General features: G+C 41.2%; 3 protein-coding genes across 5 annotated transcripts; 2 read left to right on the top strand and 1 right to left on the bottom strand.

Annotated features, from left to right (window-relative positions):
• The first annotated feature begins 1,882 nt into the window (after window positions 1-1,882).
• Window positions 1,883-15,270, top strand: LOC117138273 (embryonic polarity protein dorsal). 3 transcript variants are annotated; one of them, XM_033300260.1, is made up of 10 exons: window positions 1,938-1,956; window positions 2,898-2,970; window positions 9,108-9,461; window positions 9,533-9,711; window positions 9,778-10,172; window positions 10,233-10,311; window positions 12,835-12,942; window positions 13,924-13,986; window positions 14,127-14,701; window positions 14,762-15,270. In XM_033300260.1, the coding sequence occupies exons 3-10, from the start codon at window positions 9,127-9,129 to the stop codon at window positions 15,044-15,046; spliced, it is 2,019 nt and encodes a 672-aa protein (XP_033156151.1). In that variant the 5' UTR covers window positions 1,938-1,956; window positions 2,898-2,970; window positions 9,108-9,126; the 3' UTR covers window positions 15,047-15,270. The 3 variants fall into 3 exon arrangements, with proteins under 3 accessions (XP_033156135.1, XP_033156151.1, XP_033156143.1); XM_033300244.1 differs by lacking the exons at window positions 13,924-13,986; window positions 14,127-14,701; window positions 14,762-15,270 and having other exon boundaries at window positions 1,883-1,956; window positions 10,233-12,886; XM_033300252.1 differs by lacking the exons at window positions 1,938-1,956; window positions 2,898-2,970; window positions 13,924-13,986; window positions 14,127-14,701; window positions 14,762-15,270 and adding an exon at window positions 6,735-7,013 and having other exon boundaries at window positions 10,233-12,886.
• Window positions 15,271-15,477: 207 nt separating this feature from the next.
• Window positions 15,478-16,193, top strand: LOC117150929. Its single transcript, XM_033318091.1, has 4 exons — window positions 15,478-15,543; window positions 15,596-15,754; window positions 15,814-15,978; window positions 16,038-16,193. The coding sequence occupies exons 1-4, from the start codon at window positions 15,478-15,480 to the stop codon at window positions 16,191-16,193; spliced, it is 546 nt and encodes a 181-aa protein (XP_033173982.1).
• A 60-nt stretch (window positions 16,194-16,253) lies between these two features.
• On the bottom strand, window positions 16,254-18,190 carry LOC117150894. The gene is made up of 4 exons (XM_033318031.1): window positions 17,932-18,190; window positions 17,320-17,866; window positions 16,795-17,261; window positions 16,254-16,733 (listed from the first exon to the last, which is right to left on the bottom strand). Exons 1-4 carry the CDS (start codon window positions 18,090-18,092, stop codon window positions 16,406-16,408), a joined length of 1,503 nt encoding a protein of 500 aa, XP_033173922.1. The 5' UTR covers window positions 18,093-18,190; the 3' UTR covers window positions 16,254-16,405.
• Between the last annotated feature and the right edge of the window lie 631 nt (window positions 18,191-18,821).

The raw sequence follows: 18,821 nt of genomic DNA, 5'->3' as shown, positions 1-18,821 counted from the left end.
AGTTTAAGGCGAAAGTCCGACAGCCGGAAAAATCAATACTGTCGTATACACGGGGTGCAAATGTACATATGTACAGGAAAATGACTGCCTCAGCACGTGTCAGCTTATAAGGGGGCAGGATCCATTAAAAATTACCTCGCAGGACTGGACGAATATCGCGTGATTTTCGTGGAAAACCCGCTGCAATTGGTTGCTGGCCTTGCGGGAGTGGGAGCTTCTCCATTCACCATTGTTTGATCGATGTCTGGACTCCATTAACCGGGTTGTTGTTCTGCGTTCGTGCCATCAAGACATTGCGAGTTGACTTAGTCCCGCGATTCCCACTCCAATTCCACGGGTGGCGATGGCAATTGATGTGGAATTTCAATACTAACATTTGACATAATTCCTATTTATTTGTGCTTAGCTCACGTGCACTTATGTATGTTTACCAGGTGGCATGACCTTCGTGCCAGTGTGGTTTTGATAACGATTTACGATAATGGCGGAAAGTCCTTTTTTTTATGCATAAGTAGTATTCGGATGAACTTATTGAGCATGTGGATTTTGTTTCCATCGACCATCCAACTTTAAATAATATTATTTTAATTCTTATTTGCTTATACATTTTGTTCAGTAGTTCAGTAGTAGTTTTGTTGTAGTTTGGTCTTGAAATTAGAAAAATACTTCTACTGATAATATTTCGTTTTCCAAGGAATGGTATTTTATATTTATTGTTCATCGTTAATATTTATTAAATTGGTTTAATTACCAGAAAAAACCCAAGCATAGAAATCCTTATCTTTTGTGCGACCACTTTTTTAATGATACATTTCAATTATCAACTGTACTGACCCCCATTTCCGAAGAAAGTGAATCAGCAACATTATCAAATCTTGAATGTCAGAGGTCCTCCAGCCGGAAAGTGAAAGCTGCTCCGGAATGCTGAGCACGAAGCAAGTGAGTCACGGCATTGAGACCCTGCCGCAGTGAAAATTAATGCCACAACAAATGCCGGCGCAGGATATTATCCTTTTTCCAGGAATCGTACGCTGATTCAGGCCCCCCAACCTCGTGGGTGGGAGTGGGGTCAACAGTGGATGGGTCGCAGCCACACACACAGATAGTAAGTGCTCCGTGCTGTTTCATTCATAAAAGCTGAAAAAGCTTTTCGGATTCAGTCGCTCGTGGAGATGAGTCATATGTGAGAGACACTGAGATAAATGACGGAAGTTAGTTTTTCTATAAATTTTTTACTTTTCGTACATTTGCAGAAATAGTTTAAAAAAAAAAAACTATGTATGTATATTTGATAACTTAAACGGATCCTATTTTGCAATTCGAATTCTAAAGTTGAATTCTCAATAATTAAGAACAGTTAAAACTAATATTTTTCAGCTTCTTTTGGTATGCCATAAACAAGCTACTATGAAAAAGTGATGTATTTTCAAATAATTAGATATTTCTTCAATATAGCAGATACTACTCTACATTGAAAAGGTGACACATTTTAAAAGCTTTTGATGGAAACAACTGGCCTGCATTCCTACAAAACGATATCAGTGAGATAAAAACATTTATATAATATGTACATATATAATGTTTCGTCTTAATGGAATCATCGCGTATTCCTCGAAACTCAGATTTGTGGAAGAAGTGGACATCTGTAAGCTATAAGTCGCGCGTGGAAAACTTCGATCGTACGTGACTCAGCACATGCTGATCTCGCGCTCTTGGCCAAGCTTGACTCTTCGGATTGTCTCTCTTCTGAGCTTAGGTCGAGACTGCGAAGAGCAGAGCTTGGGGCCGAGTACTTAACTCCGTTGAAAGCTCTGCGATCTGCAAGTTTTGCGGTATTTTTCAGTGGCGCATACTGTATTGAAAGTTTGGCTCGTCTGTTTCTTCTTGGAGGGCAGTTTTTTCAGTTAGTGTTCAAATCGCGGGCGTCGAGATCGGTTGGTAGTGCGTGTGTTACGGGTATTTTATCTCCACCTCCAACTGTGCCTTATTTACCTTTTTCGCTGTGCTTTAAGCTTCCGCTCTCTTTCGCTCTTCTGGAGCTCAAAGGCAGGTTGAAATACCAGTAGATAAAAATAAAACGAAAAGTAAAAGAGCTGCATAAAAACGCATAAATTCAATTGAGCTCTAAGCAAGTTTCACTTGCCTTTTCGTATTACGAGTGACAAAAAAGAGGCCCACCAATATAACGGAGGAAATAACAAAAAAGACTCGGCGCACGTATTGATAATTTCGATTAAAACTGAACGTTTTACCGATTAGATTACACGGCACATCGACACTTTAACCACAGACATCGCAAGAATATCACCAAAGAAAATGGGGGGCCAGAGCGCGATAACAAATTACCTAAAATTATAAATCGAATAAATCGAAAAACAAAAACAAAAGGTAGTCGTCAGTCGATGATCGCATAAGCATAAAGCCCGGAATTCCCTAGAAGAAATCGACGTCACGCGCGCTCTCGCGCTCTTTGCCCACTCTCTCTTTCTTCGGTCTTCGATTTCTTAACTTTTCATTAGTTTCTGTTCGAACTGTTCTCCCCCATCCGTTGTTTTTGTCGTTATTATCGATATTATCGCACCCGCTTTGTGCGCGCGCAAAAGTTAAAAAAGAATAAAATAAGAAGAATCAGAAAGAGAGACAGAGTGAGTGGAAAAGGGAGGGAAGAAAAATTATTTATATATAAAAAATAATAAATAAACCGGTTCCTGCCCGTGCGTGTTTGTGTGTGTGTGTGCGTGTTAACATTAACATGAAAAAAGCGCCATATTTCTCAACTATAAATAAATGGCTTATTTAGCTCGCTGTGCAACGGACTAATTTTCCAATTACCACAATAAAAAACTAAACAAATAATGCACATAAAAGTGTACTAATTGCTTCGCGTTGAATTTCAGGTGTCCGATTTACTTAGCAAGCCCAGTGATATCAATGCATATAAGCAAGATTTCAGATCACTCCTTGACTTAGGTGAGTCCCCTTTCAGAGCCTAGCTTAATTTATTGATTCTGAACTTTGATAGCACGGATTAATTAAGTGCGGTGGAAAATCCTAATGGCTGCGTTCTTCGAGAAGGGTCTTGATATTTGTATTTTTAATAAATATGTACACTATTGCTTCCAAAGACGCAAAATGTCATTGCAAAGAAATGCATCTTGTATTAAATATATTACAAATATAACCTTATTGAGTCATTGGACGCATTATCGTTTCGGAACAATGTTTACAGCAATAACATCGTGATTTATCAACCATTATTCACACTATTAAGGTTTGATAAACCAAGACTGGTCACTTTGCTCGCTTAATAATATTTTTACATTCTAAATAGTTTTTACATTTTGACAATGTTTGAAATTCCTGGAAGCCAAGATTTGGGTTTTTTTTTTAAAGTCGGCTCATATTGTAATAGCTCACCATTCCTGCTTGACAAATAATAGTTTAGATTTACCAAAAAACTAATAGAACATGTTCAATCCTTTGCAGTGTAACCGCATTTGTTGTTGTGTTTTTTGGGTGGCAATTATCCACCTGCGTATTAAATAATCTACGGTGAATGCAAACGATAAACTTAAATAATACAACCGAAACACCTGTGTACATGGCAGCGCAGTCGCAGTGGCTTTTCGACGTCGCCATAAATGAAAGTTTCTTACGGGCACGTGGGCAGGGTGAGGGGGGTTTGGGGCCCGAGGGGTTGGGGCTCGTGGAAAAGCTTTTGCCCCTTGTATTTATTTATTTTTTGCTGCCAGTCAAATACGCCGGAGAGGTTTTCAATTGTTTCATTCTAAGATCGACTCGATGCGCCTGCGGTCGTGTTAGCGCTAAAATTCTCTTATTTTTATTTAAATATTTTTGAAATTCCCTTACGGTTCGATATTATTTTTAACTACTCGATTGAAAAGTACCATTTTTAAAGAACAAACTGCGGTTATTGTGCGTTTTGTGGCCCAAATAAAAGCAAAAAAGTGAAGCCGAATTCGTCATGAGTGTTCACTTTTCCTTGTTTTGAATCGCAGGTAATTATGAAGAATGCAGAAAGGCTTTTAGCTAATGCGGTGTTAACTCAAAAAGTGCAGCCAAGTTAAATGCAAACCGGGTGCTGACTCATAATTTCAGACTCTCGTCTCCGGGCCCAAAGAAAATCAAAGCGCTAAAATCGCTAAAGTCGTTTCCCGCAAGTCATCGGCGCGATTTACAAGGCTCGAGTAGAGGTGTGTGTGCTAACAGAGATCTAAGGCCAAGTCAATAGATGATATTGGTTATATCTACTGGTAGTTTCCCCGCATGCTAAATCCGAGTCATGATTGATACGATCTGGCTGTGGGTAAGGCCCTCCTCCGCTATGCAAATCATCAATCAATAGGGATTCTATTTTAGGCGAATATCATTTAAACCACTCGATAAGAAAGAGCGTGGCCGTTATAATTGGAGATACGGATAAGATATCTGCACTTTTTTTTGCCGGAAGTCACATGTGCACAATAATCCCTGATCGGCTAATTTAACAAACATTGTTTGGTGTGCAAAATAAGGATAATGGACTTGTATTCATAAGATACATAACATAGCTTTGGGCAACTAGTTCCATCGATTTGTCAGCATATCGGTTATTTATTTTTATTTGAGCTGTAAATTGCTTGACGCCAACGATCGTTAAAAAACATTTGTCTGTCTGGAGTTAGTTTTTTGTATACATTTTTTTTTTTTGCGGAACCCGTTTCACTGAGGAATTTTTGGCTGCTTCTGATGCTTTGATGTTGATCTTAATCTTAATTTGTGGTGCTGGCGCCAAAAGAACTTTTTTCTGTGTGTCTTTGCTATTGGAAATTGCATAAAATTAGCATGTTAAATGATCGAAACGAAATGTTTTCGTTTTATTTTGTTTACTTACCTTTTTTTTATTTTTCGCAAAAGTAGTTATCGCCGAACGAGTAGAACGTTATTTTATTAATTCATTTTATGGCTTAAAAGCAAAGACTTTTTTCTTTTGAATTTATCGTGTGGATTTTTGCAAGACACGGTGAAAATTAATAGCTAATCAAATAAATTATTTATTGTTTTGAGCAAACGGAAGGCAAAACCATCGGAAATTCCAAAATAACCCCCCTGCAAAACACTTAAACCAACTATCGATACATTCTCAGGCCATCGTCATTTAGATTTATTATTGTATTCTTATCTTATTTTTGGTTATCTTTGAGTTTTTTTTTCGGATTTTCTACGCTCAACACCTGAGCACTATCAGTCTGAATACCGCAGGTTCTATCTGACGGGAATAAACGGTGGCAAATTTGTTTGGTTGCAAATGGTTCTAATCTCAATACACCTGCGGATGAAACCATCATAAATAGTGTACTGCAATTAAATTCGGTGGCAGAGTAATTCTTGTTAGCCTTTGAAACAATTGGTTAATCGATTGGTTAATCGATTGCAACTATGGGGATTTCCAGTATTTTGATATCCTCATATCCTATAAGACTTAATTTTCAGGGTAACTGACCTATTCTCGTTCAGTTCCATACGTTGTTCTCAATGGGAAAGTCACGTAGTTAGTGAATGATTTTTGCCAACAGTGGGTGGCACACGAGCGAATTCCTTGCATATTTCAATATATTTCAATATACAAACATAGCGAGAAATTTGCTTCGTGACTCATTGTGTTTCGTGGAAATTCGTACCCAGTCAAAATCGAGATATTTTGTTTTCAAAAATCTCTGGGTACGAATATAATGCAACCATTCATTCTGGCAGAGGCATATCTTCATATGTACATATATCCTATATATCCTCTGCCCAGCATAGATCGTATAATTGGGTTTTACAAACTCATTAGAGAGCTTTCTGAACTGGCGCCAAGTGCTCAAGGCAGATTGAACTGTGACAAGTGGCGAATTTTCGTTTTTGCCGTGGATATTGAAACGGAAATGCCAAAGCCTAAAACCAAATGCCCACTATATATGTATATATACGCACATACAGTCGATACACAAACAAATGTACTTGAATAATGTGTTTATATTCACTGCAAAAACAAACAATCCTCAGCTAATGCAGTTTATGTTAATTTTTAGCATCTTTTGATTAGATTGGGCGCATTTTGTGGGATTCGTTTATTTCCCCTCAATGAAATGACTCATTTTCTTGGGGCCGGCCAACACATAGTAAATTGGAAAAAGTGACACAAACATTCACAATGTTATGTTCTAGGGAATTGCTTATCCGATTTTGGTTAGCTTTTTGTTTTAAATTTGAATAGCAACCGGCATATATAAGCAGCATTGTACATATTTCACATTGTAGTACAAAGTAGCAACCTTTTATTAACATTAGATTCAATTGCCTACGAATCAATAAAACTCTCAATAATTTCAATTTGTTTACACAATTGCCAGCTAAAGTTTATTGACATCGGAAATTAAGTTTGAATTTCCATTTTCTTGCGACGCGCTACGTTTTTTTTTGCTCAAAAATGGGGACAACTTGCTCGTCGAAAGAGAAAATTCCTTGCAAGCAAAAGCAATAAATTCATGACATGAGATACAAATCACACATCCATACACAAGCAAAACAAAAATGTTAAGAAAATACATTTTTAAAATATTAGTGAAAATAAAAATAGCAGAAAGCTCGACGACAAAACTTTTGCCAGGCAGGCGTGCATGAAGAATTGTGTGTTTCTTCTCAAAAACATTTTCTCAGTTCAGTGTTCAGACATTTGGCGAGTACTCAAGACGTTTTCCGCGTGTTTTCGATCGGTTCTACAAGAACATTTCTCTCGGTAGCACCTATAGATACAAATATATATACATAGCTGCTCAGTTTGAAAAGCAAAGCTACCAACTAAAATATAGTTATAAACTATAAATTATAAACAGCTCATAAATCAATCAACTCGTCCTGTCAACATTATAATTAATAAATAATAAAACCTATTGGATAACCGAAAATTCTGCGCTTTTATCTGTGTCGTGAAGTTTTTTCCATCAAAGTTTGGCCGTGATAACTGAAAGGTGATCAATCGCTCAATTCTCATAAATGAAATAACGATAAATACGCATGTGTAATTTGTATCTGAACTGAATTGCATTTGTATTACATTTGCTGGCTTCTGTCCAACTAGCTTTTCATATTCGCCAAAACTTAAATTATTTCATGACGTAATTCTTCCCCAATATTTTGTGCACGCTGATTGGATTTTGTCCTCAACAATTGATGTTCAAGGCAAAGCTTATTTCTGAAATAAGCAGCGCGTGGGAAATGTCTTGCTTTCGTATACTATATCTTCTATAAAGGTTATCGGTTTGCTGTGTCCATTGAATATGTAGTTTTGACCACTGTCCCATTGGACTTGATTTATAAGGAAAATATGTATTTCTAGTTGACGCACCAAAAGCCTTTGGCAGCTGCAAAACTTCGATTGGTAGACCAAATTCCTCTAGAAATAAAACAGATGTGAATGGAATACGTATATATTTTGATAAGCTAAAACAAATGTAAAGGAAAGTAAGACGGAGTCGTATGAAAAACTACTATCTTTCTATCTAAGCTAAATAAACTATCTTTTTAAAGGGGTATAAGTTACATATACATATGAGCACATTAACCTTACTCGAGGTAGAAACGAAGTGATATTTATTCAATGAATCACTGCTATCGACTCTTTTTTTTTCTTTAAATTTATGTGTGTATTTATTTGAAAGATTAAACTGCTAGTGCTGCTATTCTTTTACTCTTGATGAGGATCTTGTTAATGGAACATAAACGAAATCTTTTTTATGGTCACAATCTTCGGTCATTTCTTTTCGTGTAAGGCATGTAATTTTCTTAAATATCCATATATCATGTCACTTGTATGTATCAACAGAATTGGCACACGTTTCCTGGCTTCCGCTCCTTTTACCCCGACAAATCAGCCAAGTTTGGATAGGACCAATGCACGGGCATTAGTTTTATTTTTTTTTTTAGCCATTGACGTCTTTTGCCCACGGCAGACCAATGTCTAGACACGATCAGAGAACAAACTCTGAGGTCACACAGCCACTTAGTCTTCATATATATATCTAGTAGAACTCAGTTGCGTATTGGAATGATCGACCCGACTGAACGGACTACTCGTTTCGTTGACAATTCGACGCGGCATCATTGATAAAATGTTTTGTTTGAATTGCTCCAATCTCGCGAAAAAATAAAACAAAATATAATGCTATCCCAGCTCCGGGGAGGCCAGTCTGCTAGGCGATCTATGTATATGTATATATAATATATATACACCTATATATACCACCTGATATATGGGAGGCAGAGTTTTTGTCGCTTTGTGGCCGCGTTACGCAAAATGTTATTTTTAAACAAGGCGTCCGGAGCTTTAGCCGGACTACACCGGACCAGACCGGGGTCCGGACCCGGCCAAAATGAAAAACAGATTGCAAAAACGCACCCACTGCAAAAATGCATCACATGCCGATGAGAATTATGAAAATATACAATTTTCCTAATGACCCCTAAAATATTGTAATTAATGCCGTCTATCGCAGACGGTAATAACGACCACCCACGCAGCAAAGACGGGTCTGCGGGAGAGTTTTCCACCTTTTCCGCTTGCTGCCAGACATTTTACGGTTCGGTTCGTCATAGCCGGTGGTCAGGAGAATCTTACTTATATAGCAGATCACACTGCACGAGTCTTGGAGGCGTTATTTTCGATCGGCGTCGTCATCGTTTGTCGTGTCTGGGGGCCTTCGATTTGCTGCTTGCCAAGGGCCTAACTTTAAATCAGAGGGCACAAAGAGTCATTCTAGTGCATTACATCAAGTCAAAAGCAATATGCATTAATTCGCAAAAATTAATTTAAAAAAAAATTAAAAGACATTGGTAGTTCCTGAGATATGAACATTTATAAAAGCGGACAAACAAACATGGCATAGCTATTTCAATTTGGCAATTGATCCTTATTAAGAATATATGTACTTATAGAATAAAGAATAAACTTATAGAATCTTACAGAATCGGAAACACTCTCTTTTACATTTTACATTGAACTTATCTATCTATAATTTATAAAGATATTAAATTTCTAACATATGTTACTTTTTTTTATCTATTAGATAATATTTTGGCCACGTAATGTTTCCGAGCCAGAACAACGGAGCCGCTCCTGGGCAGGGTCCAGCGGCTGATGGCCAACAGAGCCTCAACTACAACGGCCTGCCCGCCCAGCAGCAGCAGCAAATGGCACAGTCCACGAAAAATGTGCGAAAGAAACCCTACGTTAAGATCACCGAGCAACCGGCGGGAAAGGCGCTGCGGTTTCGCTACGAGTGCGAGGGACGCTCGGCGGGATCCATTCCGGGCGTGAACTCCACGCCGGAGAACAAGACCTATCCGACCATCGAGATTGTGGGCTACAAGGGACGCGCCGTGGTGGTCGTCTCCTGCGTCACAAAGGATACGCCATATCGGTGAGTTGAGAATATACATATGTATATAGTATAAAATAATAAAATAATTGTGCTTCCCTTTCCCATTTCAGTCCCCATCCCCACAATTTAGTTGGCAAGGAGGGCTGCAAGAAGGGCGTCTGTACACTGGAGATCAACAGTGAGACAATGCGAGCCGTGTTCAGTAACTTGGGTATCCAGTGTGTCAAAAAGAAGGACATTGATGCGGCGCTTAAGGCGCGCGAGGAGATCCGTGTGGATCCGTTTAAGAGTAGGTCTTGTAGAGCATAATTTATTTGGCCTTAAAGTATAACCCATTCCCATTTGCTTCCTTCAGCTGGCTTTTCGCATCGTTTCCAGCCCTCGAGCATAGATCTGAATTCGGTGCGATTGTGCTTTCAAGTATTCATGGAGAGCGAGCAGAAGGGTCGATTCACCTCGCCACTGCCGCCGGTGGTTTCGGAGCCCATCTTCGATAAGAAGGCCATGTCCGACTTGGTCATCTGCCGGCTTTGCAGCTGCTCCGCCACCGTCTTTGGCAATACCCAGATCATCCTGCTCTGCGAGAAGGTGGCCAAGGAGGACATCTCTGTGCGATTCTTCGAGGAGAAGAATGGCCAGAGCGTTTGGGAGGCCTTTGGTGACTTCCAGCACACGGATGTCCACAAGCAGACTGCCATTACCTTTAAGACGCCGCGCTATCATACCCTGGACATCACAGAGCCCGCCAAGGTGCGTTAAAGCTTATCAAGAAGGGATCCTCAGCTCTTACAAGAAACTATGTTCCATTAGGTTTTTATCCAACTGCGACGTCCCTCGGATGGAGTTACCAGCGAGGCCCTGCCCTTCGAGTACGTGCCAATGGACTCAGGTAAACATACATTCTGGAATCTTCATCGGCACCTCAAGCGGAAGCCGGACGAAGATCTCTTTCAGCAGATCCTCAGGTTGGACGCCAAACGGGAAGTGCAGCCGCCAACGATTGAGGTTATCGATTTGGATACACCGAAAATAGAGATGCAACGTGAGATACCTTCGGAAATGGACTTTAATCAAGAGGAATCTCAGCAATCAGAGCCAGCTCTTGAGCAAGAGCCGTCAGTGCATCAGGAGCAATACACTCAAGAGCCACCATTGCAACAGGAGCAATATACTCAAGATCAATCATTGCAACAGGAGCCATATACACAAGAGCAATCATTACAGCAGGATCAATATTTACAACAAGTAGAACAGGAGCAATCTTTTCAGCTGGTAGAACCGATGCAGCAGGATCTGGAACTACCAGCGCAGCATTCTTTCGATCAGGCTTTAGATCACACCTCTGATCATATTCCCGAGGACATGGAGGCGGCGGATGCCCATGCAGAAGCCGAGGCCCATCGCCTGCGATCCGAGCAGGAAAAAGAGATTGACACCATTATCGATGAAAAAGTACGAGAACTGGAGCAACTGGATCTGGGTCAGCATTTGGAGCCACGTCCTTTGACGGCCAACGATAAGATCACCGAGTGGATGAAGTCCAGTGAGATTGAACAGCAAGTCCATGAACCCAGTCCCACTGCTGAGGCAGATGTTTCGGACTCCGCCCTTGAGATAACCAAGGCAGATAAGACCCTCGATGAACTCCTTGAGACCGTGGCGGAATTGGATGAGATATACACGGACTTCAAAGTTCAAAGGGATACGTACAAGAATACCATACAAAATGAGTTGGCGGGACTTCAGGGTCGTGCTCCGCTGCAGGTGGAGGATAGCTTCGATGACGCTGCCACCTACACAAGCTTACAGATCGCCTTCAAGAATCCCGTCCTCATACCCATGGATGATATAATGCCTCCAACTCCGCCCATGTCGCAATGCGCTCCCGAAGATGCCCATCAGCATTACGATCCCGTCGAGGTGAATTCGCAGGCCCGTAAGCCGGAGACTCCGTTGCGACCAGTTCCTCCAGTCCCGCCGGCAATTCTAACAGTTCAATATCCACCAGAAGAGGAGAAGTTGCCCCCATTGCCACCGAAAAGAATTCGAAAGCAGGACAGCAATGCTGAGAATCGGTCAATCGAGGCCAATACGGTTCAGACCAAGCCATCTACAGGCGAGTCTCCTCTAAACAAAAGACTCCCACCCGCTCCAAAGAACCCGAACTTTAATACTCTGCCCAGGCAGAAGAAGCCGGGATTCTTTTCGAAACTTTTTTCGCGCCGCAAGAGCAAACCGGATTTGGCCCAGGGGCAGGAGAACAGCTCTATATTGGATTCCAAGGCAAATAGCAGGGAGCCGAGTATAGGTCACTTTAACATGCAAGACCCGATGAGGGCATCGCTGCGCTCCTCCAAGTCAGCCGCCCCGTTCATCTCGAATCAAGCGCCTGCAAAATCCAGTCCTGTCAAGGCCAAGAAACCAGGATCAAAGCTGGCCAAGCCCGTGGGCAGGAGTGTGAGCAGTGTTTCTGGAAAGAGACCCGCCTACCTGAATGCTGATGTGGTGCACATACCGCTGAAAGGTGACAGTGCCAATAGCTTGCCACAGCAGCAGCGAACCGAGGGCTACTCCCAATCCAGCACGATTTCGGTGGGAGCAGGATTGGATAGACGCACTGCATCTGCACTACAGCTCGCTGACATACCAATTAGTGAGGGCGGAATGGAACTAGTTGCCATTGCCGATCGACAAAGTCTGCACAATTTGGTCAGCTCCATCGAGGGTCACTTCAATGTCCAACTGGACCCCAATCTGGACCTGACCGAGGCCGAGCACTTTGCCCTGTACACGAGTATTCCGCCACTTGCGGCGGCCAGTGAATTTGACGAGACCTCCGCCTACTATGCTCCCGTGGATGCTGGCGAGATCCTAACGCCGGATGAGGTGGCCAAGCGATTGGCTGCCGCCAATGGCATCTAGATTTGTTGATTTGATTGTTTATATTCTTTATAGGCAAACGAACCGAGGAAAATCCTCTAACGAAACCCAATAACGAAGCAAGTTGGCTTCAAGCCAGTGGAAATTGCATTGTATTTCCCGGAATCTATTTCCATTAACTCTGGCGCCACAAATTGTCCACTTGTTGTAAGGCCGGCTGGAGCGTAATGTCTTCGGAACCTTAATGAATTTGTATTTGTTTTATAATTGATAATTGTGCTAAAAGTATCCCCAAATAATTTGTAAGTGATACCAGGCAAAAGACCCAAAAGAAATGGGTCAAACCCAATGAATTGTTTGTTGTCCAGGTGGCCCATTTGAAGGGGCCCACCTAACTATTGTATTTAAGCGAAATCACTCAATTTTCAGAGTAGCGTAAGATTTCCCAATGGAATCGAGTATATTGTTTAAATTGAAACCGAAAACCCGATCATATGTACCTACAACACGGTGTGTATATTTTGTCTTATAGATCCAGCGCACTTGAGGCGGAAACGTCAGAAGACTGGCGGTGATCCCATGCACCTGCTGCTCCAGCAGCAGCAGAAACAGCAATTGCAGAATGACCACCAGGATGGCAGTAAGTTGACTGTTCAGATTTTTCCCAAGCTGGTGTCGGTCTTCTCTATCCTCTATTGTGTCTGTCGCGACTTTGAGTCGACTTTTTCCCATGTGCTTGGATCCACTTGGGTACACATACTTTGTTTTGAGATGCTAGACATCTAACTGAATCCTACCTAGTCCAATAGCATCATATATATTTGATGTTTTTTTCGGTATACCAAAGACTACTTAACAAATCATCGCCTCAGATGACGTATTACTCGAATAGACTCTTAGAAACTATTAGAAAGCACTCAATCAATGCACAAATCCACTCAGAACACCATGAAATCTACGTAAAAGGGGTAAATGTCCCCACTATATTTATATATTGATTTACATGAATAGTCGAAATTATAGTCAAGAAAATGAGAAATTGATTCGAAATCAATATGCAATTTTTGTCGCTTTTCTACTCGTTTACATGCGAAGAATATTTGATATTTTTATATACGAAAAATTAAGAGTTTGGTAAAAATATTTTGTATAAAATATAGTAGCTTAATAAAAGAAAAAAAAATCAAGAAAAATTAAAAAAAAAACTAAAGGTTATTTTATTAAAAAGGAACTGTTTATAGGTTGAAGTAAGTTTTGCTCTAGGATTTCCTACTTCCAAGAAGAGTTTAAAGTTCTGAGTAAGTTTTTATCAGAGTTCGAAACAGTTCATTTCAGTATTTAGCCTTTTTTGTTTTATTTCGAAAAATTATATGCATGTTAGTTATTATTTAGCTTATTTAGTTTTTAGAATGACAGCGAGATTTTTAATTTTTTCCTTTTGCCCGGCAGAGTTTTTAATCTGTATGCCGCACTAACGAATCTTTTATGTTTTCCTTTCAATCTTTGGTTTTTATACGTTTTGCATAATATTGTTTGCTTTACACGTCCTGCTTGATTTTATCTTTATTTTTTATTTTGCTTTTTGTTAACCTTTTATTTTTGAATGCGTGTTTTTTTGTAGGACAAACTAACATGAATTGCTGGAATACACAAAACATACCGCCCATTAAAACGGAACCAAGAGGTGAGTTTTATACACTAAAACTACAAAAAAATAACTAGTTTAAACTTCCATAATCATAATATGGCATGCTTTAAACTTGTAACTAGAATTTCGACTGCTTATTATATATATTATATAACACGGCTCGCTTCGCTTTCTAGATACCTCGCCACAACCCTTTGGGCTTTCTTATCGGGCGCCTCCTGAGCTCACCCCCTCGCCACAGCCGCTGTCGCCATCGAGCAACTACAACCACAACAGCACGCCCTCGCCCTACAACATGGCCTCCGCGGTGACGCCCACCAATGGCCAGCAGCAACTGATGTCGCCCAACCACCCACAGCAGCAACAGCAACAGCAGCCATATGGAGCAACTGATCTGGGCGGCAACTACAATCCGTTTGCCCAGCAGGTCCTTGCCCAGCAGCAGCAGCATCAGCAGCAGCAGCATCAGCATCAGCACCAGCAGCAACACCAACAGCAGCAGCAGCAACAGTCCTTGCAATTTCATGCCAATCCCTTTGGCCATCCTGGCGGCAATAGCTGGGAAAGTAAATTCTCGGCGGCAGCTGTTGCAGCAGCGGCAGCAACTGCAGCAGGAGCAGCACCTGCCAACGGCAACGGCAATAATCTCAGTAATCTCAACAATGCCTTCAACATGCAAAATCTGCTGACATCGGGCGGAGGTCCTGGCAACGCCAACAATCTGCAGTGGAACCTGACCCCAAATCATCTGGTGGGTTAAGCAAGATATCAATTTTGAAATACTTGGAACATTAAACCTTCCATATTGCAGCACAATCAGCATACGCTCCATCAGCAGCAGCAGCTTCAGCAGCAGCAGCAGCAGCAGTACGACAATACTGCGCCCAGCAACAACAACAATCCCAACAACGGCAATGCCAACCTGAATAACAATAATAATACCGCTGGCAACCAAGCGGATAATAATGGGCCAACGATCAGCAATCTGCTTAGCTTCGATAGCGGGCAGTTGGTGCACATAAACTCAGAGGATCAGCAGATACTGCGCCTCAACTCGGAAGATCTGCAGATATCGAACCTGTCCATATCCACGTAAAACCTTTTTCCACAACGAACCCAATGCGAACGGAGGAGCAGAGCAAGAACGGAGGAGGCAGTAGGATGATGATATGATAATGTTGTAGAATTAAAACACCTAACCGACCTGGTCGTCGTCTAAATGATTGTTTAGTGCTGTAATAACTAGTCCTAAGGCGAAATGTAATGTGTTTTTGTAGGAAGTAAGATTTTTTAAATATGAATAAATTAATCGTTTTAGCAGAAAGTACAACAATTAATCGGGCTTGTTGCAAATTAATTTTTTTTTAATACTTATTGAAATCTGTTCATAATGATGCCACGCAGATTATTGAATTTTAATTAGCCTTTGGGATAATGAGTAGTTAATGGCTTTGAGCAAAGTATTAAGTTTCAGTTCTACCTAAAGCTTGTATCGACGCCGTTGTGAAATCTGAATTCTAAGCTAGGATGAACTTCCAGTGTAGTATGATGATAACAGGTGTTATATATTTAATGTTTTTTCCAATGCATTCGGTAAGCGCAATTATCAGTGCACAAAAGCTTGCCTAATTGTTTTGTTTTTAAGGTGAAAAGTAGTCGTATCGATTTCACCAATATAAAATGTACTTCAGTGAACAAAGAATTCAGTGATTTTGAATATTGCTTTCTAAAGGCTACGAATCGCACTTACAAATACCTATCGCTCAAGGTTCGGCTTTATAAGATACCAATACATCAGTTTACGGTGCGGTATAGACATTTTGTATGCCTAACATTTTATAAATAAATGAGTACCACTTTTAGGTGAATCTGGGATTGCACAAGCGATCAAACGGTCTAATGCCCTTTAGCCAAAATGTCACCTTTGATGGCTGCAAGATGGTCGCAGATGTCGGAAACCCCTTGGTCTCATTTCTCTTTGCCTTATTTAAGCCTTACTCAAACATCAACCATTCTTGTCCCTATACGGTAAGCATTTTAATATGTAAGTAATATTGATCTTGATAAATTTCTGAGATATTTTTCAGCATGACATTATCGTGGATAAGCTGCCCACCCACTTTGTAAACCAACAGTTTACTAAATATGTACGATTTCCCGAGGGCGATTATGTATTTAATAGCAACTGGCTTACAAATGGCAAAAATCGAGCCACTGTTAGGGTCCACTTTTCGTTTACTTAATGTAATAAAATAAACGGTATGAATTGTGTTTTTAATCTTGGGAAAAATGAGGGTGATCTATTATATATATAAAATAAGGATTAATTTTTATTTATTTCATATATAGAACAATGCAGTCAACAATGATTTAAGGATCAATATAAATCACAAAAAAACATTGCAAGTCTTAAAAAAAAATTTTTTAACAATAAACAGCAAAATTAAAGGAAATTTTAGTTGAATTTTTCCTGATCTTGGCCTTTATCGACCTCCTTCAGATCTTCAATGTTCACTTCATTTTGCGAGCCCCGTACAAAAAAGCCCTTCAGCCTGTTAACCGCTCCTGGAAGCGAAGGTCCTGGAGGCGGAGTACCTGGTAGCATATAGTGGGCTACAAAGTGCAGCATGCGATAGGTGGCATGCTGATAGGCCTGACTTTGGGCGAAGCATTGGCGAATCCTTTGGCCCAAGGTGGCGGCCAAGCAATTCTGGAGGGTAACCAGTTGCTCCTCCTTTTCCGCTATCGCTTGCTCCAGTTTTAACGTTTGTTCAAGCAATTTGCTAATGGATTTCGATTCTTAGGTAATTATGAAACCCCAAATTGGATATAGGCTTTTCTCACCTGAACTGCTCATCGGATCCCCGCTTGAGATCCTGCACTTTGGCCAAGCTGTCGCGTAACTGGTCAACAAAGTCACTCTTAACGGCCAGTTCGATTCGGAGCCGATTCAGTTGGCAGAGCAGTTCATCCTGAGTGGATTGGCTCTCCTGGTACTCGCGCTGCAAGCGGGTCAACTCCTCAAGCTGCTGACCCTGTTGACTATGCACCTGAAAGAGTTCGCTCTTCAGTTGCTGCTGCATTTCCTGGAGATTCTCAATATCCCGATCCTTGGTCACCAGCTCTTCGGCAAGCTTCTCCTTTTCGTTTCTGACCTGCACAAGCACCACACTAAGTTCTTCGTAGGAGAGTTTCGTCTGAGCACTTTCGCGATAGGACTGCCTAAGCTGATCATTTAAGGTTTCGTTGCGACGTTTCTCCACGGAGAAGAGCGAATTGTAGACGTGCAATTGGTTGCGATTTTTAACCAACTGCAGGATTAGGATTTAAGTAAAGAGATTTTCAATTTAAAAACATTAATTATCATACACTTTTCTTGTAGTCCTCCACCTGATCGGTCAGCTGACGAACCTCCTCTCGCCTCCTGCGCCAAGCGTGTAGCATGATGGTGTTAAAGATTCTCAGGCTGGCCACTCGGGCATCCTGATCTGGACCAACCACGAAGCTCACCTCACCTTCAATTAGTGCATTGTCCTGCAGCAGCAACTTGGCCATATTGGCCTCCATTCCCAAATCGCCGTCGACTTTCTGCGATATTTGCTGAACAGACTTCCGGGGCGATCCCACATGGGCCACCAACTGATAGTTTCCCGTGCGACGTGCCTCCTTGAAATCCATTTGAGAAAGCGATTTGCGCACCCGAAAATTAATCAATGTCGAGGTCTGCTGACGCTTGAGGGTCAAATAGGGGGTCAAGGAGGTGGGCGCTCGGATCAAACTGGTCTTTGCCATAGCCGAATAGCTAGATTGGCCAGAGCTAGACCCTGTGGTGGTCAAGGAGTTGTCCGAGGAAGAGGGCGTCAGTAGGCCCGTCTCGGGTATTTTTTGCAACTGCTGCTTGTTTTTGTCTACAGAGCTAATAGCGATTTACACAATGATAAACGCTAAAAAGAGAAAAAAATTAAAAATTTGTTTACTTACGCATTATCCTTCTTCAAGTTCCGCTGTCCCAAAATGCGGCGCTTCTTTGCCTGTGCAGAAAGAAGTGATTTGGAGTAAAGGGTTTTGGGCGAACCCTTCTGGGGGATTCTGGTCAAACCATTCTGGCTGACCTGGCGAATTCGTGGACTTTTCGGCAACATACTGAATTAAAATAATTTTTAAACTTATAAGGAAACAATGAAGTTGACAAGAACTTTTGTATATTGCTCAAGACGAATAGAAGTCAATAGGAAAACTGAATTGAAGCTATAGAAGCACTCGAAGCATCTAATGAAGGCAATAGAGGTGCCTACTTAAAGTTTGTGAACATATTTTTTGATATGTTTGCTTAGAAAACATATTAAAATAAATTTCTTAATAATATAATATAATAATAATAATAATAATCATCTATATTTTCTTAATACATTAAGCAAAATAATAGGCAAAGATTTTCTTAAAAAATATAAGCATTCATCTGTAACGTCATAGCGGAAATTTCGGTCCAGCAAGTAAGCATTGGCTTCAAAGGCAAACGATATCCTGCTGCGTGGTCCCCCGACCACTAAGTCAGCACATCCGGTTTGGTTCTCACACATTGTAAGGAAAATGATGCGGTAGCGGCTTCCGCCTTCTCATTTTGCGGCTCATTTTCCCTGGGTCCGCAGTTTCCGCTACGTTGCGCGCCAAATGTGCGTTCGAACCGAGTTCACCACAAAAAGCTTTTTTTAAACTCACCACTGAGCGGCGTGTGCGCAGGCAGAAAAAGCTTTCGGCCCTACGACAACTTGGAACGCTGTTGTTTTTGGCTTTTGGGGGTGGCTGGGTGGTTCGATGGTGGTAATGCGGGGGGTGGTGGGCGAAAGGCTACTCTGCGTGGTGGCCAAGGC

Source organism: Drosophila mauritiana, chromosome 2L, assembly GCF_004382145.1.
Source record: "Drosophila mauritiana strain mau12 chromosome 2L, ASM438214v1, whole genome shotgun sequence".
Taxonomy (NCBI): domain Eukaryota; kingdom Metazoa; phylum Arthropoda; class Insecta; order Diptera; family Drosophilidae; genus Drosophila; species Drosophila mauritiana.
Note: the sequence above shows the minus strand (reverse complement) of the source record. Positions and strands in the feature narration are given on the sequence as shown.

Coding starts and splice junctions, on each gene's coding strand:
- LOC117138273 (XM_033300244.1), top strand. CDS start 9,127: ATGTTTCCGAGCCAGAACAACGGAGCCGCTCCTGGGCAGGGTCCAGCG. Junction 9,712..9,777: donor CCGTGTGGATCCGTTTAAGA/GTAGGTCTTGTA, acceptor TGCTTCCTTCAG/CTGGCTTTTCGCATCGTTTC. Junction 10,173..10,232: donor ACATCACAGAGCCCGCCAAG/GTGCGTTAAAGC, acceptor ATGTTCCATTAG/GTTTTTATCCAACTGCGACG.
- LOC117150894 (XM_033318031.1), bottom strand. CDS start 18,092: ATGTTGCCGAAAAGTCCACGAATTCGCCAGGTCAGCCAGAATGGTTTG. Junction 17,262..17,319: donor TGGAGGACTACAAGAAAAGT/GTATGATAATTA, acceptor CTAATCCTGCAG/TTGGTTAAAAATCGCAACCA. Junction 16,734..16,794: donor GGATCCGATGAGCAGTTCAG/GTGAGAAAAGCC, acceptor GAAATCCATTAG/CAAATTGCTTGAACAAACGT.
- LOC117150929 (XM_033318091.1), top strand. CDS start 15,478: ATGAACTTCCAGTGTAGTATGATGATAACAGGTGTTATATATTTAATG. Junction 15,544..15,595: donor TGTTTTTTCCAATGCATTCG/GTAAGCGCAATT, acceptor TTTGTTTTTAAG/GTGAAAAGTAGTCGTATCGA. Junction 15,755..15,813: donor TACCAATACATCAGTTTACG/GTGCGGTATAGA, acceptor TACCACTTTTAG/GTGAATCTGGGATTGCACAA.